The sequence below is a fragment of the Globicephala melas genome, chromosome 11 (assembly GCF_963455315.2).
Source record: "Globicephala melas chromosome 11, mGloMel1.2, whole genome shotgun sequence".
NCBI lineage: Eukaryota > Metazoa > Chordata > Mammalia > Artiodactyla > Delphinidae > Globicephala > Globicephala melas.
In genome coordinates, this window is record NC_083324.2 from 68,458,436 (window position 1) to 68,480,874 (window position 22,439).

A 22,439-nucleotide genomic window follows, 5' to 3' on the forward strand; every position below is an offset into this window, starting at 1 on the left:
AATGTTTTCCTATATGCTCTTATAAAAGTTTTAAAGTTTTGCTTTTTACATTTAGGTTGATTGGTTTTATTTTGTAGGAAGTGTGAGATATGGATCTAATTTTAATTTTTTTATGGCTAACCATGCAAGATTTGCTATTATAATTCTGTTATATATTTCCACATGTAACTTGTGTCTTTTTCTGGGCTACTGGTTAAAAACATTTGTCTACTTGACTATATGTATGGTAATACTACACTGTTTTAATTACTATATCTTAAAAAATTTTGGGCATCTAGATAGAATAAGCCCCTTCCATCTTGTTCTCTTCCAAAATAGACTTCACTATTCCTGATCATTTGCTCTTTCATATAAATTTTAGATTTGGCTTGTAAAATTCTACCAAAGGCCCTCCTCAAATTTTAACTGGAAATAAATTTGAGTAAAAGGTTAATTTGATAAGACATTAAAGTAATGCTATGAATCATTACATCCATGAACATGGTATAGCTTTCTGATTCCTTTCAATACTAATCTGTATATGTCTTCAATTAGATTTTATTCCTATAATTTTAAAGTTTTTGTTACTATTATAAACAGAATTTTTATAAAATTGCATTTTCTAATTATTGGCTTTTGATATATAGGAAGGCAATTCATTTTTATGAATGGATTAATTTTCTGAATATTATTTTGGTTATCTGTTTACTTGTTATTAAACACTCTTAGATATTCTATATGAGCAATCAAATTGTCCACAAGTAATGACAGGTATTCTTCTTATCAAATCCTCATAAATTAAAAAAAAAGTCTCTTTCCTAAGAACCTCCAAGTATAGTGCTTAAGACATTCTTGTCTTATTCCTTCTAACGTTTCAACTTTAAAATGTTTGCTGTAGTTTTTGGTTGATATCCTTAATCATTCTAAGGATGTTCACTTATATTCATAGTTTGATGAGTCTTTTCAAACTATGGATGAATGTTTAATGTTATCAAACACTTTTTCTGCATCTAGTGATGTGATCATTTCATTTTTTCTTTTAATTGTGAATGTGATGAATCACCTTAATTCATGTGATTTTACTTTTTAGTATGAACTACTTCAGATATACAAAAAGGTATAAATAATACCATGTACCTACTACTTAAGAAATAAAACATTACAGACTCTTGTGAACGCCCATCCCATAGAGTCTTCCCTAAATTTGGTGTTCATTTTTCCCATTCAGTTGTGTTTTGGGTAGTTTTGAGGACAACTTTTCAACTGTCACTTGTGCTTCAGAAAAGCTCTGTACATAAAATAATGAACAGTAATATCAGTTTTTAGAAGCAATTATAAAGGAGATGAGGAAACAACACTTGTCAATTACCAGATAATTCTGCACCAGGAAGACCTCAACATTTGTTCAATTAGCTATTAGTTTTTGACTCCTGATTTGTCGTTTCTTTAAATCTCTCACAGACTTACATCTAACACACGATAATGTTCATCTTTGTTCAAATTCCTCAAGTTCCTTCAAAGAAAAGTCTCTCTAGCCAAATTTGAAGGGAAAAAATAACCTCAATGTCTAATATGTTTATTTTCCTTCAGTTATGAAGTAATTTTTGTCTTCAGGCTAATAGTACATTCCTATCTTTCTCATTCTGCACAGTAATATTACAGGGCTGCTGGCAGGGTAGGAACAGCAGAAGAATTCATCCTAGGAGTTCAGTTCCATTTGACTTAGGCCTTTGAATTGTGTCTCCTTTTTCCAGTGGAGGTACCCTGTGGTGCTGACCAGGGACTGGACTGGAAAGGGATCCTGCCTCACCCACTGGTTTCTCCAGAAGAGAATGCTGTCAGGGGAGCTCGGGCTCCCTGAGGCAAGTAGGACAAAACAGTCAGCCCCATTATTCTTTTGTCCTTCTTTTCCTCTACCCTTCAATGGAATGATTTCAGGGAAGGAAGGGCAAACACTCAAGAGGAAGTAATTAATATGGGTAACAGTGAACTTGAGATTTTCTTGTTTGGAATTTGAGAAATTTGTAAATGAAGCACTGTTGGTAAGATTTCACATCTTTTTTATAATGCATACCACTAAGCTTACACCAGCTTATTTTCTAGAGAAAAAAAATTTTTTTTTAAAGGTGACTGATTTGCAAAGTAATATAATTTTGGAGTTTTACAAAACTGAAATATTTTATTTCAACATTTCCAATGTTGACAGGAGTTAATTCCTTGTTGTATTTTATTTGAAGACTAACAAAATAGAGAAAAGAAAAAATATCTGCATTTATAATGAGTAGCTGAATCATGTAACTTGCAAATATTTTTCCTTTAAAAAAAGAACTTTGATAAAGAAGAATTCATTTTTATAAAACTAGAGGCTTGGCCATTTTTCCATGGATCAAACCAACTATTAACTTTTAAAAATCTCTAGAATAAGTAACAGAACAGTCATGCAAAATACTATTCTATTTAATAACCATTAGGACTTCTTTTTCTCGATAAGCTTTTATAAAAGATGGTCTATAATTATTGTCTTTAGAAAGTTAAGCTGACTTTTTTTTTTGAAAGGCTACGACCTGCCTACAAATATAACTGTGTATGATTCTGTGTATGTCCCCAGGACTCACTGTGCCCCTAACTGATGGAGTAAAGGGGGCTGTAGGTAAGAGCACAGGCCCTGACGTCAGACTGTCTGTGTCTGAATCCTGCTCTGCTACCAATCAGCACTGTTACTCAGATCAGATCACTAAATATTTCTGCGTTTCAGTTTTGTCATCTGTAAAGTAGAGGAAGAGACGACATCTACTCATGAGGTTGTTGTGAGAATTAAATGATTTAACACGTTTCCAGTATTTAGAACGTTGCCTGGTTATGGAGAGTGAGTGTCTCCCAAAATTTAACTAATCTTTGATATACTTTGATTTTTTTTAACATAGTTAAAAGTTGCTTACCAATCTGGGATCGATTTCTTCATTAAGAACAGCTTCATTCTTTATGAGTGCCACTCGTTGTGCAAATCTACAGGTAGATATAGATTCCTAAGAAAGCAAGATAAGTCCTTAAAGTGTTATGGCATAGAGAGATAAAACAATTTCTGTTCACAGGAAAAACGTGTACACCTAGAGTGATGTGCATAAAATACAACGAGGAAACATGCTTCCAAATTAGGAAGGCTTGGCTTTCCCTGGAACATTATTTTTCATTAAAATTTTGTTTGGGCTTAATATAATGACGGATGCCCAAAGTGTGGAAGATCCTGAGGTCCTAAGTGACAACTGGTATGTGCTTTTCAACTACTGATTTGTCAAACCAGAACCACATACACAAACCAGAATCATAGCAGGTACCACAATCCATAAGCATCAAAGGGTAAAAAATAAATATTTTTAACAGGCGCAAAAGAGAGGCTTTTCAAGGCATCTTACAATGCACTGGGGCTTGGCCTTGTTTGGGGAGGCACCCTGCAGCTTCCTGTTTTCCTCTCTTAGAGAAAGTCTGAGTCCCAAACATTAAACTGAAATGCATGAAACATCAGCTGGCTCTAAAGCAACCCAGGAGAGCCATTTGGCAGCCAAACCCTGCCAAGGCGTCCTGGGTGCTGTGCCCAGGGGCACGTCTAGGGACACACCTTGGAGATGTCTCCAAGGCGCCTAAGCAACCAGGAGCAAAACGGATCAGGAGAAGCCGATGGGTCTCCTCCCTCACGTCTCTGGCAGGTCTTCCAAAATTTGTGTATGAGGTTTTCTGCAAACCACCCCGTGCTATGTGAAGTCAGTTCTCAAATTGGGGGAATTACAATTCTGGCAAATAACCCAAAGCTATGAACTCTGGTGGGTCTTCACCTCTGAAGGCATACCCTAACCCAGTTGAAAAGACGGAAACCCACCCAGGACCCTCAACTCCGTCTCACAAACTAGCATAAAAACTGAGACTGAGATCTCCAGAAAGAAGAAGCAACATACGTCGATATTCCTTTTCTCTAAAGAGAGGGTGGCAATCATGGTCGTCATGCAGTTCCCTCCCAGGCTGTCTCTCAGGACACTGGTCATCATGGAGTTCCGATATGGAATGTGTGAGCGGTGCTTTTCTGAGAGGGCAATGATGACCTGTGGTGGAGGGGAAAAAGAATAGCGTTAACTTAGCAGAAAATGCACACCGGACAAACTGAGCTGCGACGGCAACAAGGATACAAAATGCAGTGACCCCCAAAACTTGGGCTCAGAATAAATATCTTAAAATATTCAGTACAGTAACAGTGAAGATGGAATGAAGCAAATATAGTAAAAACATACCATGATGAACCCTGTCATTTTTGGATAGATGATATAACTTGTGCAGAATTGGATACATTTTTATTCTGTTTTCAGTCACTGAGAAATTTATATAAAAACTCAAGAGTAAATCATGCCAGATTTTTAAAACTCCTACCAAAATTGGTCTGCATGCCTCATCTTCAAGGTAAAAGAGGCAGAACAATAAATAAGAACCACAAGAGGCAACAGACCCTAGATTCTGGGGCCAGATTGTCCAGGTCCAGATTCTAGCCATACCAGGGCATGCCACTCACCATCTCTGCCTCAGTCTCCTCATCTGTAAAACTGGGAAAAGACAGTATCTACCTATGAGTAGTTGGGATGATTAGAAGAGTTAAAATGTGCAAATTACTTTGAGTAGAACTAGCCCATAATAAGTGCTGTATATGTGTGTTTGCTTTCACTGTAAGTGATGGGGGAAGTGCACCTTGGTTCAACTAGAGCCTGCTCATCTTGCTCCTTAGCAGTCTTACGTACTTAGTAGGAAGGTGGTAGATGGATGGATGGGAGATGGATGAAGGGCTGCTGTGGGCTGTCCCCAAGGGGAGCCACCAGGGGTTCAGGGTTTTCTGGGCAAGATGAATCCAGTGCCAGGACGCCCACTGCAAAGCATCAGGGATAAGTCACCCACAGATGTGACATGTGACTTCAGGGGCATCACAAGGCCCTGGCTCCTGAAAATACTTTCAACACCTGCCATTGTTCTAGTCTTCCCTCTTCCCACCTGGGTAATTCCCATCATCAGAACTTTTTCTACTCCTTTAGTTTACAAAATAAGATGGGAACATTGTTTTTGAAGGCCGTTTTTAGCAAAATCATGTAACGATACCACTGGTCTTGCTTTACGCTAATGACCACAGGTTTTACTATAAACCAGAAATCCTGTGAGATTCTCTCAAAAACCACTTTTCCACTCTCAGAAATGGGCCTTCGCACCTTATCCTCTTGTTTCAAACATCTACCCAGCCTCCTCTCTCCACCTTCAGTCTGAGCCGATGGCCACACACTCTTCTTCTAGGTGTAAGCGGTCTACCTGCCCCGTCCCTCAATCCCCCACACATTCCACTCTTCCTGTGGTTACTGTCCTGCTCCTGCCCAAGTCCAGCCCTGTGTCCCCTCCCTCTTCTCCTCTTACCTACTTCGCTCCTATAATTAACCCCTCTCTTTGCATTAATTTCTCTCTCTCACCGGAATCACTCCCATTCTGCAAGCCCACAACAGTACTAAACTAAGTTGGCTCTTGCCAAGGTCATCAGCAACCCCCCTGAACCAAAAGCACTGACTGCTCTCTTACTAGACCTCTGATTTGAGTAAGGCATCAACATAGGTATTCATTGCCTCCTTCAGGAAATGCTTTAGTCACTTGGTAATCAGGACATCACAATTTTCTGGGTTTTATCTTTCCTTAAAAACTAGATAATGAATACTTGCTTTTCTTCTTCCCAAATTATATCTGTTGAAGTGCTCCAAGGCTCAGTCCCGGATCCTCTCCTCTTTCTTATCTACACGGTCTCTCTGTGTAATCTCATCCAATCCCCTGGCTTTAAATACATCCATATCCTATCCGAATGTCTCCCCAATTTACAGCATCAGCCTCAACCTCTTCCCTGAGCTACTATCCCTGAGGCAACTCTGCATCTCCACCTGGATGTCTGTTCCTGACTGTGTCTCCCCTCTGCCCCCAAGCCTGATTCTTTCTCAGGCTTTACCCATCATTACTGATAGTGCCACCATCCACCAAGTGGCTCAGTCCAAAACCCTAGGCAACGTTCCTGAATTCCTCTCACCTCCAACATCCAATTTCCATTAGGTTTATCTACAAAACATACCCAGAATTGGATCACTTTTTCCCACCTCGTTTGCCACCGCTCCAGTTCGAGGCACCGTTTTCCGTTCCTTGGATAACTGCTCTCAAGGCTCTGAATCAGTCTCCTTGTTTCTCCTTTTGCCCACCCATGGTCTCCTCTCTGCATGGCAGGCAGAGAAACCTTTACAAAAATGTAAGTTACATCAAGTCACTGCCCTGCTTACAACCTCCCGATGCACTTGGTATAATGACCCAACTGTGTGATCTGGTTCCTGTCTACCTATCCAACCTCATCTCCTACAGTGCTTTCGTGGCCCACACTGGCCTTGCTGTGGCTTCACCATGCCAAGCTTAGCCCCACATCACAGCCCTTGACCTTGTTTCTTTTACCTAGGATGCTCTTGCCCCAGATTTTCTTACAGCATCCTGCTTCTCATCAATCAAATCTTTGCTCAAGTTTTATTTCCTCACAAGGGCTTTCCCTGAACCCCCATCAAAAGTCACACCCCGATATCCAGGCTTTAACTCTATTTTATTTTTCTTCTGGTACTCACCACTATTGGAAATTTTATTTATTTACTTGTTTGTTACCTGCTTCCCTACGAGAGTTTCTGCTCCACAAGACAGAAACAAAGGATTTTGTTTCTCTTGCTCGTGGTCCATCGCCACTGCCAAGAACAGCACCCGGCACCCGGTACATGTGGCAGAAACTGAGTTGTCTCCCTCAGCTCTCATGATAGTCCCCATACTACTTCTGCTTCCTACAAAATTACATTTCCTAGTCTCTCTTACAGCTCACGGTTTGCATGAGACCTAGCTCCATCAAGCAAACACCCTGTGTGGGATTGGAGGTGAGTGATGAGAGGTGGTGGTCATAAGGAGGAAGACCGCATTTGTAGGTGGGTGGCAAAGGCAACTGGTTTTTTTGAGGCAGCTACAGGGAAGTTTCTGGAATCTAGGACTTAATGTCCTAAGTGCCCAGTGGGGATAGCAGTGGCGTTTTACAGAGCAGTTCAGTGGTGTGATTAGAAGTGTCTCTTGGCTGGGACTTTCCCAGTGGTCCAGTGGTTAAGACTTCGCCTTCCAATGCAGGGAGTGAGGGTTCGATCCCTGGTCGGGGAGCTAAGATCCCACATGGCTCGCGGCCCAAAACACCAAACACATAAAACAGAAGCAATACTGGAACAAATTCAATAAAGACTTTAAAAGATGGTCCACATCAAAAAGATCTTGAGAAAAAAAAGAAGTGTATCTTGGTTGTTCTGCTCCTAGCTGGGTAGTACTCAAGCCCAGTTTTCTAATTTTTCTTGAGATTCTTTATGTTTAATAAACTCTATGCTGCTTAAATTAGCTAGAATCAATTTCCCAATTTGCAGCTAAAAAATCTGATTAATACAACATATGCTCAACACTTTTTCGTTAAACGAATATGAATAAATGAGTGATTGGATTAATTAGTTTTACCTAGGAAGGCAGTGGGAGGGTCATTAGTAGTGAACAAGATTTGGGAGAACTAAGCTTCAATGTAACTGGGAAGAAAGTGAGAAATATGGTGGACCCGATCACTTTGAAGACTTGTAGCACAATAAACGCAGTTCTAGGCCATTTCTTTTTCCTTTTTTTTTTTTTGGCTGTGTTGGGTCTTCGTTGCTGTGCACGGGCTTTTCTCTAGTTGCGGTGAGCGGGGGGCTACTCTTCGTTGCGGTGCGCATGCTTCTCATTGCGGTGGCTTCTCTTGTTGCGGAGCATGGGCTCTAGGCATGCAGGCTTCAGTAGTTGTGGCTCACGGGCTCTAGAGGGCAGGCTCAGTAGCTGTGGCGCACGGGCTTAGTTGCTCTGCGGCATGTGGGATCTTCCCGGACCGGGGCACGAACCCGTGTTCCCTGCACTGGCAGGTGGATTCTTAACCACTGCACCACCAGGGAAGTCCTAGGCCATTTCTTTACAAGCGGGTCCTGAGCAGGTACCCTCCCAGCTCTAGAGGACTTTAGGAATACCATAATAAGCCCAGACCCCTTGGACAGAAACGGATCTTCAGAGTGACTTAGAAATGGCCAGTATTTGAGAGAGAGGCAGAAGTAAATTATTCTTCGTGGTGCTGCTTTGGGTTCTCTACACTGGGCAGAAACCAAATGATCTGAATGGCACAGGGTGAGGAGGTGTTCATACAACCTGGATTTCTTTAGTGTCTACTTCCATTTTGGATTTCATGTACAAATACAATAACATGTTCCTGAAGACATTCTTTAAGCAACAAAGGGTGGAACCCCACATTACACTTAATAGTATCTCCACGTACCGAGAAACTATGCCTGAAATCAATAACTCAGTTTACTACGTCATTCATTAAACAGAATTTCTTTTAAAGAACTCAGATGTCCATGGAAGATTATCCCCTGAGAACTGACAACAATTTGGAGAGTTACAACTAGCACCGCACCACCAATTTTTTCTCCTGAACACAACACATTCAGTGGAAGCCAAGTGGAAAGTAACACTCTGAAAAAGTCCCACTCATGTTGGATAACTGGCCGGGGTGACCCTGATTCTGATTTCTGGAGAAGGAGAGAGCAAACACTCTCTGCTCCCAGTGGATTCTCACTTAACATTTGGGCTGACATAGACCCGGGGTCACCCAAGGAGCACTCCGTGAGGCTTATGGCTGGAACAAGTATGCATGGTCCCTTCCTCTTCCTCCATGGACTCGATTTCTAGGGTCAAGATGTACCCTGTTATTGTGGCTTGAAATGTTTTTGAGGAGACTCTTTGGAAAAAGTACTACATACACAAGGAAAACTCCAAAACCAACAGCACTCTGGCCAATAGAAATTTATTTGCTTCTGAGCACAATAAGGTGCATTCAACTCAGAACGGCTGTGCCCTGTGAGCAGGTGTAGGGTCTCACAATTATGGCCAGAGGGCCCTTACAATTCGCATGGAATTTCTATAACCCTAATGTGGGCTAATTCATGGAAGAAAGGCTACCAAACTGTCTTTTCCTAGTCCATCTCCATCTTATATATTCAAACTGAGACAGAGAAGATGTCTCAGTTTGATTATATTATGGACATCTACATGAATTTCTATTACAGCATTTATCTTACTGCATTCTAAGTATTTGTTTGTATGCTTTGCTCTTTCACTGGATGACACAGTAGCACAGGGTTTCTCAATTATACATCGATCCCCATTGCCTAACGTAACTTGTAGCACCCAGTGGACACTCAATCACAATTTGTTGAATGAATGAGTGAATGAATGAATGAAGCTATTTAAACTAAACTGTGTTATACTTCCAGTCTCAAAGGCCCATAATAAAGTACTTCATAAAGAAAATATGTTGGGCTTCCCTGGTGGCGCAGTGGTTGAGAGTCTGCCTGCCGATGCAGGGGACACGGGTTCGTGCCCCGGTCCGGGAAGATCCCACATGCCATGGAGCGGCTGGGCCCGTGAGCCATGGCCACTGAGCCTGCGCGTCCAGAGCCTGTGCTCCGTGGCGGGAGCGGCCATAACAGTGAGAGGCCCGCGTACCGCAAAAAAAAAAAAAAAATGTTTATAAAAGTCCTTGAATTCTGTTATTTCATCAACAGTATCTGCTCACTCTTTTTACTATTCTCCTTCCTAGGTACTCTTTGGTTCCCTCTCACTTATGTCTTTCTGTGTAAAATTCCAATATTTCTCTACTATCCACAACTTTTTCTCTAGCAGCTGCTCCTAGCTTTACTCAATCTCACATACTCATGTCCACACACTGCAGTCTTCCATATTTATGTTCTTCTTTCCTCTCATACTGATCTTCTCCTTCTCCTCCTCTCTCCATTATTTTATGCCATAACCTCCATGAAGACCCTTGTACAGCAGTGTAAAGAGCTAACGGCTGCAGTGATGCAGTGGGCATCTATGAAACAGATAAGTTACATTCGGAGAGCCAAAGGTCAATGACACGTCACTGAGACCCTGGGTGAATCCATCGCGCAGATGGAGCTAAGGGCTGACAGACTCCCAGTTCTCACTGCCTGACATGCTCTGACCCCATCCTGGCTGGGCTCACTCCTGCACATTCCTCAGATCTCTGCTTAACATCAGTCCTGAGAGAACTTTCATTAACTCTCCCTTCCTCAGTCTAAGTCCAATCCCCCACACTCTCCTCGCCCCTTGGACTTGCTCTGCAGTCTCCCATCGGGATTACAGCCACGTACTTAATGAATACTTATTCAGTGCATGTCTCCCTCCACTGGACCATGAGACCTTCGGGGCAGGGGCTGTTTCTGTTTCATTCAGCGCTGTGGTCCAGGGCCCGGCACAGTCCTCAGCACATTACTGCTCCTTATAAGTATCTGTTAAATAAATAAACTAGCTATATAGAAAATCAAATGCCACATAGCCACCAAGACTGCTCACATGAGGCTGATGTTACCAGAATTTTGAAGAGAAGAAATGTAGGGAGAGGAATAGTTTTAATGACAAGTAACAGCTTACAAAGGTTGTGTAGAATGAAGAAAAAGAAAAGATAAGGAGCAGAATGTTTTTCTTGAGTGATTACAATTGGTGGAAATTTTGATTCAACTAACAAATATAAATATAATTTCGTATGATGGATGGATATAATGGGAATTAAATGATAGTGAAGACTCTGAAACAAGTAGGTATATTTGAAATAAAGCACTTTGAATATAGTCCACTATACTTTCATATCAATGTTACATAAATATCCTATAAAGTAAAAGGATCTGTTAAGTAAAAATAGTATGTAATATGTGAACAAGAAAGAGTTCAGGAATGCTGACTATCGTCAGAAACACTAAAGTGATCTGAACACCATGCAGGCCTTAATCTCTGGGTGTTGCATTACTGGGATTCATTTGGTCAGAGCCTAATTGTGTGTGCCTTGTTCACAGAAAGTTCCCTTAGGTTTCTCTCAATCTGCTTTTTCAGCCAGCTTGACCATTAGAAAGCATTGAATGTCAGGACAACATCATTCTCAAAAGGGTTCATTATGCAGCTTTAAAAAAGTAGTCTTTTTTCTCAAATCTTTCAGTCTCCAACATTCATTAACGGACCCTTTTGCCTCGCCAATATCCTCTGTACTTCTCCACTCCAGTTTTTGATCATGTTTCTCTTTCTTTCTTTCTTTCTTTTTTTTTCAGAATTAGTTGCCATCTTTAACATTCAACTCACAACATTTATACTCACAGAGCTGAAAGGAACTTGAGAAATAATTTAATTCAATGCACTCCTTTTAGATGGGAGAAATTTTCTCTGGAAGATTTATTTAGCAAAATTCAGATGAGCTTTCTCTGCCTTTGGAATAAAATTCAGAAATTAAAAATTAAGCATGCACTGGGATGGACTGTAGTAAACTTGGAGTAGGGACAGGGAGGGAAGCTAAGGCAAAGAGAACCATTGCAGGGTCAGAATCACCAACTAGATGAAGTCACTACAAATGGAAAAGATACTGGTCATCTCCACATTATGGTCTCATAGCTAATCTACCAGCCCGAAAAAAATAGGCCATGGAGGTCGTTTCCAACTTATATTCACACCCACTACTAATTTTACAAAAAGATACAAGGTATAGTGAAAAAAAGTATAGGCTTTGGAGCCAAGCAATTCGAGGTTCAAATCCCTATCTCAGCACTAGCTGTGTAATCTCAGGAAGGCCTGTGGAAGACCGGAGTTAAAAAAACTGTAAGATGTGGGTAATAACTAATACCTACAGTGCAGAGCTGTTGTGAGGTTTAAATGAAATGGTTTATACAGAAGTCTAGTAGCTATACCAATGTTTATAGCAGCATTATTCACAATAGCCAAAAGGCGGAAACAAGTCATGTTCATCAACAGATGAATGGATATACTAAATACTATATATCTATATTTATATCTACACACACACAACGAGATATTATTTAGCCTTAAAAAGGAAGAAAATTGTGATACACGTTAAAACACGATGGACCTTGAAATTATGCTAAGTGGAAGAAATCAGACACAAAAGGACAAATATTGTATAATTCCACTTATACGAAAATCAGGAACAGGCAAATTCATAGTGGCAGAAAGTAGAACAGAGGTGATGGGGGCCTGGGAGTATAAAGAGATTGTGAGTTACTGTTTAATGGGTACAGAGTTTCTGTTTGGGATCATAAGAAGTTCTGGAAATGGATGATGGTGATGCTTGCACAACATTTTTAATGTACTTAATACCACTGAATTGTAAAAATTAGTTAAATGGTAATTTTACGTTATATATACTTTGCCACAGTAAAAGAAGAGAAACAAAACAAGACAAGACAAAAATGCTAGTAGAATGCGTGATGTGAAGTACATGGTCAAAAAATGGTTAAAATAGGTACATCCCACCCTACCCATTTACCTGTTCTAAGTAATGTAGTGACAAGTTGATATACTTGGCCTCTGTCAGAAGCTGGCCCCCGACTCCAGTCTTCGCAACTCGCTCTGAACCAGCCAGGTCAACCAAATGCAGCTTGGCCTGTCGCACAGTTGCAGATCCTGGTTCCTTGCTTGATAAGTGAATGGTGAATATGCAGTGGGAACGGGTTGAAGCTTGGTTCATAGGAGTCTACAATAAAAATGTTGTAAAACAAAATTGATAAACCATTAGCCAGACTATGAAGAAAAAAAGGGAGAAGACTCAAATCAATAAAATTAGAAATGGAAAAGGGGAAGTAACAACCGACACTGCAGAAATACAAAGGATCATGAGAGATTACTACAAGCAACTATATGCCAATAAAATAGACAACCTGGAAGAAACGGAAAAATTCATAGAGAAGCACACCTTCCAAGACTGAACCAGGAAGAAATAGAAAATATGAAGAGACCAATCACAAGCACTGAAGTTGAAACTGATTAAAAATCTTCCAACAAACAAAAGCCCAGGACCAGATGGCTTCACAGGCGAATACTATCAAACATTTAAAGAAGAGCTAACACCTATCCTTCTCAAACTCTTCCAAAATATAGCAGAGGGAGGAACACTCCCAAACTCATTCTACGAGGCCACCATCACCCTGATACCAAAACCGGACAAAGATGTCACAAAGAAAGAAAACTACAGGCCAATATCACTGATGAACATAGATGCAAAAATCCTCAACACAATACCAGCAAACAGAATCCAAGAGCACATTAAAAGGATCACACACCATGATCAAGTGGGGTTTATCTCAGGAATGCAAGGATTCTTCAATATATGCAAATCAATCAATGTGATACATCCTATTAACAAGTTTAAGGAGAAAAACCATATGATCATCTCAATAGATGCAGAGAAAGCTTTCAACAAAATTCAACACCCATTTATGATAAAAACCCTGCAGAAAGTAGGCATAGGGAGAAGTTACCTCGACATAATAAAGGCCATATATGACGAACCCACAGCCAACATCGTCCACGATGGTGAAAAACTGAAAGCATTTCCACTAAGATCAGGAACAAGACAAGGTTGCCCACTCTCACCACTCTTATTCAACATAGTTTGGGAAGTTTTAGCCACAGGAATCAGAGAAGAAAAAGAAATAAAAGGAATCCAAATTGGAAAAGAAGAAGTAAAGCTGTCACTGTTTGCAGATGACATGATACTATACATAGAGAATCCTAAAGATGCTACCAGAAAACTACTAGAGCTAATCAATAAATCTGGTAAATTTGCAGGATACAAAATCAATGCACAGAAATCTCTTGCATTCCTATACACTAATGATGAAAAATCTGAAAGTGAACTTAAGAAAACACTCCCATTTACCACTGCAACAAAAAGAATAAAATACCTAGGAATAAACCTACCTAAGGAGACAAAAGACCTGTATGCAGAAAATTATAAGACACTGATGAAAGAAATTAAAGATAATACAAATAGATGGAGAGATATACCATGTTCTTGGATTGGAAGAATCAACATTGTGAAAATGACTATATTACCCAAAGCAATCTACAGATTCAATGCAATCCCTATCAAACTACTACAGGCATTTTCCACAGAACTAGAACAAAAAATTTCACAATTTGTATGGAAACACAAAAGACCCCGAATAGCCAAAGCAATCTTGAGAAAGCAAAACAGAGCTGGAGGAATCAGGCTCCTGGACTTCAGACTATACTACAAAGCTACAGTAATCAAGATAGTATGGTACTGGCACAAAAATAGAAATATAGATCAATGAAACAGGATAGAAAGCCCAGAGATAAACCCACACACATACTGTCACCTTATCTTTGATAAAGGAGGCAAGAATATGCAATGGAGAAAAGACAGCCTCTTCAATAAGTGGTGCTGGGAAAACTGGACAGCCACATGTAAAAGAACGAAATTAGAGCACTCCCTAACACCATACACAAAAATAAACTCAAAATGGATTAAAGACCTAAATGTAAGGCCAGACACTATAAAACTCTTAGAGGAAACCATAGGCAGAACACTCTATGACATAAATCACAGCAAGATCCTTTTTGACCCACCTCCTAGAGAAATGGAAATGAAAACATAAATATACAAATGGGACCTAATGAAACTTAAAAGCTTTTGCACAGCAAAGGAAACCATAAACAAGATGAAAAGACAACCCTCAGAATGGGAGAAAATATTTGCAAATGAAGCAACTGACAAAGGATTAATCTCCAAAATTTACAAGCAGCTCATGCAGCTCAATATCAAAAAACCAAACAACCCAATCCAAAAATGAGCAGAAGACCTAAATAGACATTTCTCCAGAGAAGATATACAGATTGCCAACAAACATATGAAAGAATGCTCAATATCAGTAATCATTAGAGAAATGCAAATCAAAACTACCATGAGGTGTCACCTCACACCAGTCAGAATGGCCATCATCAAAAAATGTACAAACAATAAATGCTGGAGAGGGTGTGGAGAAAAGGGAACCCTCATACACTGTTGGTGGGAATGTAAATTGATAAAGCCACTATGGAGAACAGTATGGAGGTTCCTTAAAAAACTAAAAATACAACCACCATACGACCCAGCAATCCCACTACTGGGCATATACCCTGAGAAAAATCATAATTCAAAAAGAGTCATGTACCACAATGTTCACTGCAGCTCTATTTACGATAGCCAGGACATGGAAGCAACCTAAGTGTCCATCGACAGATGAATGGATAAAGAAGAGGTGGCACATATATACAATGGACTATTATTCAGCCATAAAAAGAAACGAATTTGAGTTATTTGTAGTGAGGTGGATGGACCTAGAGTCTGTCATACAGAGTGAAGTAAGTCAGAAAGAGAAAAACAAATACCGTATGCTAACACATGCATATGGAATCTAAAAAAAAAAAAAAAAATGGTCATGAAGAACCTAGGGGCAAGACGGGAATAAAGACGCAGACCTACTAGAGAATGGACTTGAGGACACGGGGAGGGGGAAGGAAGGGTAAGCTGGGACAAAGTGAGAGAGTAGTAGTATATATATGGACATATATACACTACCAAATGTAAAATAGATAGCTAGAGCGCAGCAGTCCCATAGCACAGGGAGATCAGCTTGGTGCTTTGTGATCAGCTAGAAGGGTGGGATATGGAGGTGGGAGGGAGGGAGACACAAGAGGGAAGAGATATGGGGATATATGTATATGTATAACTGATTCACTTTGTTATAAAGCAGAAACTAACACACCATCGTAAAGCAATTATACTGCAATAAAAACGTTAAAAAAAAGAAGTAATGCGAACAATGAGAATTTCTGTGGAATATCAACAGATTTAAATTTATATTTCCAGTGAAAAGACTTCATTTCCCAGGAAGTGAACACTTTCAAATGGAGTAAAAACACTTGTAGCTGAGATCCTTAACATGAATTATTTTCTCCTGAATGACTGATAACAGATGTAGCCGGGTTCATTCAGAAAGTGAAAAAAGAGTGTGAATGAGGTAAAGTTTGGGACCTCTTAACCAGTAGTATAATGTTATTTCATTACATGAGCACAATCCATACCTTAACTTTGGCTAGCCATATTGAAAATGTCCAATGTGAATTTCATGGTAAAAGAGCTGAGAATGGGTTCATAAAGAGAATTCATTACAGAATTGTAAACACAATCCACAGACAAGGATACCCAACATCACTGCTACTACCCAACACTGAACTGGGGCTTCCAGTCAAGGTAATAAACAAGAAAAATATATGAGGCATAGTGACAGGAAAAGAAGAAATGAAAGTGTCATTATATACCGAAAATATTGTGGCTTACAAAGAAAATGCAAGAATGTCTACAAATAAACTGTTAAGGGCTAAAAAGATTAGCAGGGTTGCGGGATGCAAGACCAATATGAAAAATCAATAAAGTTCTAATAATCCAGCAACAATTAATCAGGAAATATTTTATTTGTAATAGCAACAAAGATGATGAGACACTAAGAGATTAATCTTATAAAAGATGTGTAATTTGCAGAGAAAATGAAAATCTGAATAAATGGTGTACCAGATGTTAATATACCATTTCATAGATGGGAAAATTCAAAATTAATCTCTATATTAATCTCTCTATATTAATCTATATATTCAATGCAATTGAAATACAAATGCCACTGGTTTTGTTTGCAGAACAAAACAAATTAATTCTAAAAACCAGATGAAAGAGCAAATATTGGCAAAATAATCAAAAACAATTCGGTGAAAGAATAATAAGGAAAGGGGTCTTGTCTTGCTATATATCAAGGAATAATCATAACACCATAGTAATTAAAACTGTGGGACTGGTGCAGGAACAGATAGAGGATGAGATCAGTGAAACATGCTGTGCTCATTTAAGGAACTCTGTATAAGGTATGGGTGACATCACACCACAGTAGAGAAAGGATGGACTTATTAACAAATGATGTTGGAGTAATGGTCTAACCACCTTGAAAAAGTAAATTTAGATTGCTCTCTCACACTATACACACAAATAAATTCCAGAATGTATTATAGACTTATGTGTAAAAGAACACAACCTTAACATTCATAAAATATAGAAGCATATTGTAATCAACCCAAGGTAGTAATAGATAATCTATGATAAGACACAAAACACAAAACTGAATGGATTTGAAATATTTGACCAAATAATCCAAAATTAAAGAACTTCTGTGTGATGAGATCTACCGTAAAGTTAAAAGACTGGGCGATGATATTGGCAATATATATGGCTGACAAAAGATTACTATTTGAAATAAAGAACCCCCACAAATCAATAAGAAAAACAACACAGAAAAAATGAGCAAAGGATATGAACAGGCATCCCATAAAGAGGAAACATGAAAATGGTCAACAAGTCTTTGAAAAAATTGCTCAAGCTTACAAATAGTCAAGACAAGTAATTAAAACCCAACAACAAACTACTTCATTCACCTCTACTAGACGGGCAAATTTAAAAAAATAAACTCTAACAAAACAAGTGTTTGTAAGGATATAAGGAAGCAGGAACTTTTATACACTGCTGGTAGGAATGTAAATCAAGAATCTTTTTTGAGAGAATTCCCTATGGCCCACAAGCCAGCAACAGCCTGACTACTAGGTATATTTCCTAGAGAGAAACCTGGGCCAGGTACATTACCTGGGAGAGAGAGAGACAGAGGCAGAGAGATGGATGGACATCCACTGCAATACTGCTTGGGGTAGCAAAAAGTTGGTGCAAGATGTACAGCCTAAATGGACATCTGTGGTGGGAAAGATGAATAAACTGGGATAATTCAAATTACAGAAAATTAAACTTCTGTATAGACTGACATAGATTCCTAAAATAGAATGCTGAGGAAAAATGGCAAGTTAAAGAATAATATAAATACTATGATAGAACTTAGATAATTAAGAAGACAATATTATCTAAAAAGATTAGTTCATGGTGCTATAACTTAGGTCATTAAAAGCGTAAAACATGGACTGGAGGATATAGCAAATTAATGATAGTTGTTGCCTTTGTGAGGGATGGAAGTGAAAGGCCAACAAGGAGACTTCAACTTTATCTGAAATATCCTATTATTTTTATTTAAAAATTCTCAGAAGTAAATAGATATCAGATATCTCAAAATATCTAAAATAAAAATTATCTAAAAATATTCCAAAAGAATGCTCATGTGAGTAAACACGTTCAGATCTCCACCTTTGCAAAACAGGATTTAACGAAAGACTTTCCATACAGATATACCTGTATTCAGATAGGGTAATATATTTAGATGCTATTTCAACCAGAAATTCTTTCTGTAAATATAAATTCTTGATATACACGATCACTGATTTACACCAACTAGCAAAATACAGAGATGTCAAAATACTGGCATAGTTTTCGTGATGATGATGTAGCTAGGGAGTTACATAGGCTGAAAATTTGACCCATTACTCGTTGCCACAATAACTATACCTAAACCTAGCCAGTGTGTGATTTTGCATGCTAAAGTGGATCAGCAAATAACCGTACATCTAAAACCGCAAACTCAAATTTAGAACCTAAGTTGAGGTGTTTTGGAAGTGACTGTAAGTTATTTGCAGAACTTAAACGTGGGTTTCATTTCACTGTTATATTTGCACAACAATGAATCGTACAGCACTGTAACAAAAGTCAAATGACAATCGATATAAATGACTAACATAGAGACTATCCCCAACAGCTGTCTTCAGCTTCCAAATTGATGCACTGAAATCACAGTAAAATGTGGACCATTACAAATAGTGGAAGAGTGAACTCATTTCAAAGGGTACATCAAATTAAATTGTATTTCTTTCTGTAGTTTGTAATTAAAATGCAGTAATGTGTAGGAGTCCATGCCTACAATTTTGTAACTTCTCATAAATATTTTCTGCATGAAGTAGTAGTTGGTGTACTCTTAGCGAAAAATTTCTTAAACCTCAGAAAACATTCTTTATGTATAGCTGTTTAAGTGTGATTGAATATGCCAGTGTCTGCTCTGTGTTTATTTAAGGACATCTTTATGTCTCATAGGCATGCCCCTATGTTTGTCCTTTTAAAGGTAAAATTGTATTTAAACATTTTTGAAACTGCCTAAGAACAGACGGCACCATTTAGGCAGATTTCATTCAAATTTAAGTGCACATTTTAAACAAATGTGCTCTTGGCACTAGAGACAGTGCCTTTGGAAAAATTCTAGTGATGATTAATCATCTGCATGCAGAGAGCTTTCACATTTCGTATCATTCTGAGTATATAGCCCCGTATTAGGCAGTACAGAGACAAGAAGGAAAAGAAGGCCTGGACCTTGCCCTCAAGGCATTTATAATCTAGTTCAGGAGCTAATAACAAAATGTGTGAAATGAGAGTGAACAATGAGAAAAAGGTAAATGTGTAGGAAAGAAAGTGATCTGTTTTCAGCACTGAGCATCCTGATCTTTCAGGTAAAACCTACGAATGTTAACCATTCCCTCATTATGGAAGCTCTCCACGCTCCTTCTATTCCTAGGTTTCTAGAGTCAAACATTCTCTCTAGGGCTTCCCTGGTGGCGCAGTGGTTGAGAATCTGCCTGCCAATGCAGGGGACACGGGTTCGAGCCCTGGTCTGGGAAGATCCCACATGCCGCGGAGCAACTAGGCCCGTAAGCCACAGCTACTGAGCCTGCACGTCTGGAACCTGTGCTCCGCCACAAGAGAGGCCGCGATAGTGAGAGGCCCGCGCACCGCGATGAAGAGTGGCCCCCGCTTGCTGCAACTAGAGAAAGCCCTTGCACAGAAACAAGACCCAAACACAGCCAAACATAAAGAAAGAAAGAAAGAACTGAGTAAAAAATTAAAAACAACAACAACAACAAAAAAAAAAACCACTCGCTGTAACTGCTTGCTCTGTCTCCTTTTCCTTTATTGGACCCTTTTCTCTCCAGTCCCTAAAATAGGCATGTCCCAAGCTATGGTCATCATATTTCTTCCTCTTGGGGAACTCTTCCATAGCTCTGATTCTCATTGGATTGGTACTGCAGTGTAGTTAAAAACCACACAACCAAAATTTTAGAATTGGGTGTCGGATGACCTGGTTTCTTCAAGCCCTGGTTCCATCAGTTACTAGTGTTGAAATCTTAAGCAAATTTACGTAAAGTAATTTTGGTTTTTCATGCCTTTGAAATGCCATAATAAGACTTGCTTTGCTGCAAAGAGTTGTACTAATTACCGATTGAAATGTTGAAGTGGTCCATGAACTGTAAAAGGTCATAAGAATGTCTCACTGTTGATGTTCACTCTGTTCAGATGCCTCCCATGTCCTTATTTCCAACCACAATTTCTCTGTACCCCAGAGTAGAATGTCCAAGAGCTGGACTGAAAACTCACTAAAATGCCCTGCCAGCATCTTGAACTTAATGTTACCCCAAACAACCTCATCACTTTCCCTCATTCTGTGTCCCACGGATGGATATCCAATCCATCCTATTGCATGTACCTCTGTCAGCTTTGCTCCATCTCCAAATATCTTTTACCTCTCACCTGGGCTACTACATTCTTTCCTTACTAGTCTTCCCATATTTACTCTTGGCTCCTCCAAATGTTCTCCACCTTGCAGACAGAGTAATACTTCAAAAACACATATTTGATTACATCAATCTCACCTAAATCCCTGAATTAAACTAGCATGCTCCCTAAGACTAATATCTCCGGTTCCTACAACTGTGTCTGATACAACTGTTTATCAAACTATTTTTAAAGTATGGCAATCTGACACTCTGAACTGAATTTATGCTTTCAGATGTAGCCTAACCACAGCAGAGGAAACTGGAATCTGAGCAATCCAAATCTAGCGTTGCCAATAAATAGCACACGAAGTGATAAACCATATTTGCTCCAGCCTTTTACCCATGCTATGGAATTTCTTTGGGAAACACACACACTTGTTTATTTGATGACTGCATTTGATTAGTTTTTATCCCAACATTACTATCTGTTGAGATAATTCTGAATTTTGACTGTTTTGCAATTTTGCGCTGTCAACGAATGAAACTATCCTGTATCTCCTCACCCAAACAATTTTGTAAGACATGGAGTAGGGCAGAACAATAGTATTCCATGAAGACACCCGTACTTTCTTCTCCACTAGGCAATAATTAGGGGTATTTTCTAATTGGCTTCAATCCAAGTACTTTCATATACTTTCAATTTCTCTTTATATCTCCCAAGGATATTTTGAGAGACTTTATTAAATAACTTGAATTCACTTGACCTATGAATTTTTATAACCCTATCAGAAAAGTGAATGAAATTAGTTTAAAGTGAATCATTTAACAATCATTTTTCAGATTCTTTTTTAGGATTTGGTATCAAAAATATTAACCTGTCATTTTCCAAATGTTTTCTTTTTTTGCAGAGTTGAGAATAAATGACTTTCTTTTATAGAGTAAAAGTCTAAAACCCAGGCTCACTGGGTCCCTTACAGATTCATCATATTGGTAATCTGTGGTCAAGGAAAGTTAGTTTTCCTCTTTCTCATCTCCAGCCCAGCAAAAGCTGACTTCTCACTGAAAGCCTACCTGAAAGGTTACCTCCTCTACAAAGGCTCTCCACTTCCCACCTCCTCCCACCTAGACTCTGAGCTCCTTGGGGGCAGGGACGGTGTCTCACACATCATTGTAACCCTAGCATAACATTACACAATAGTGTTCAAAAATATTTGTTAAATCGTTGGCTCTTGCTCATTTCTAGTTTTCTGGAATCTCTATGGCATGCTTCATAATTTCTAAAAATGGCCAAATAATTCAGAGACTATAACTGCAAACTCTTTAAATCCATGCAATATAAGTTGAGTCTAAAAATTAGAATTATTTGTACAGCAAGATTGACTCCAATCTCTACACATATCTTGGGCTTCAATTACCCTTTATGCCTGACTCCAGGGCTCTTATTATCCACTACACTGTACATCTTCAACTGCCTTTTCTCTTGCCTGGAATGTCCTCTTGATGGTCAAGTATTGGCCAGTATGTCTTATGGGAAAAGTATGCCCTTCTCCTCCTCCCAAAATAAGCCTACTCAAAATTCATTTATCTTCATGAATTCCCTTGGACTATTCCCAATTGGCATTAACTACTGTGTTGAGAAAGGCCATTTAAACATTTGTGCATAGAGTAGAAGATAATTAATATCCAAACTCTGGAAAAATCCATTGTTCCAAATGGATTTTTAAATATCTATCATTTAAAAAATTGTGACATTGTAATGGACAGTTTACAGCAGAGGGTAGTGAGGGATGACAGTGGAATCTACCAGGCTACAACTGAGTGTTTGGTGGTCAGCCCATTTCTTGCAGTGTAAAGAGTGGTGCAGATTATAAAAGGTGCTTCAAAAATGACCTTGTCAGTCAATGGTGGCTTCAAACTGTCTATCTAAAAGGGACTTGGAGTAG

At 39.0% G+C, this 22,439-nt stretch overlaps 1 protein-coding gene across 4 annotated transcripts in view; it reads right to left on the minus strand.

The window, feature by feature from the left end:
* The window catches only part of KIF6 (kinesin family member 6), a 389,797-nt gene that overhangs the window by 237,260 nt on the left and 130,098 nt on the right, over positions 1–22,439 (minus strand). For all 4 annotated transcript variants that reach the window (XM_060307977.1, XM_060307976.1, XM_060307978.1 and 1 more), the window contains 3 exons: positions 12,461–12,667; positions 3,930–4,073; positions 2,919–3,005 (listed from right to left, as the gene is read on the minus strand). In XM_060307977.1, coding sequence (XP_060163960.1) covers positions 2,919–3,005; positions 3,930–4,073; positions 12,461–12,667 — 438 coding nt within the window. The remainder of the gene's footprint in view (positions 1–2,918; positions 3,006–3,929; positions 4,074–12,460; positions 12,668–22,439) is intronic.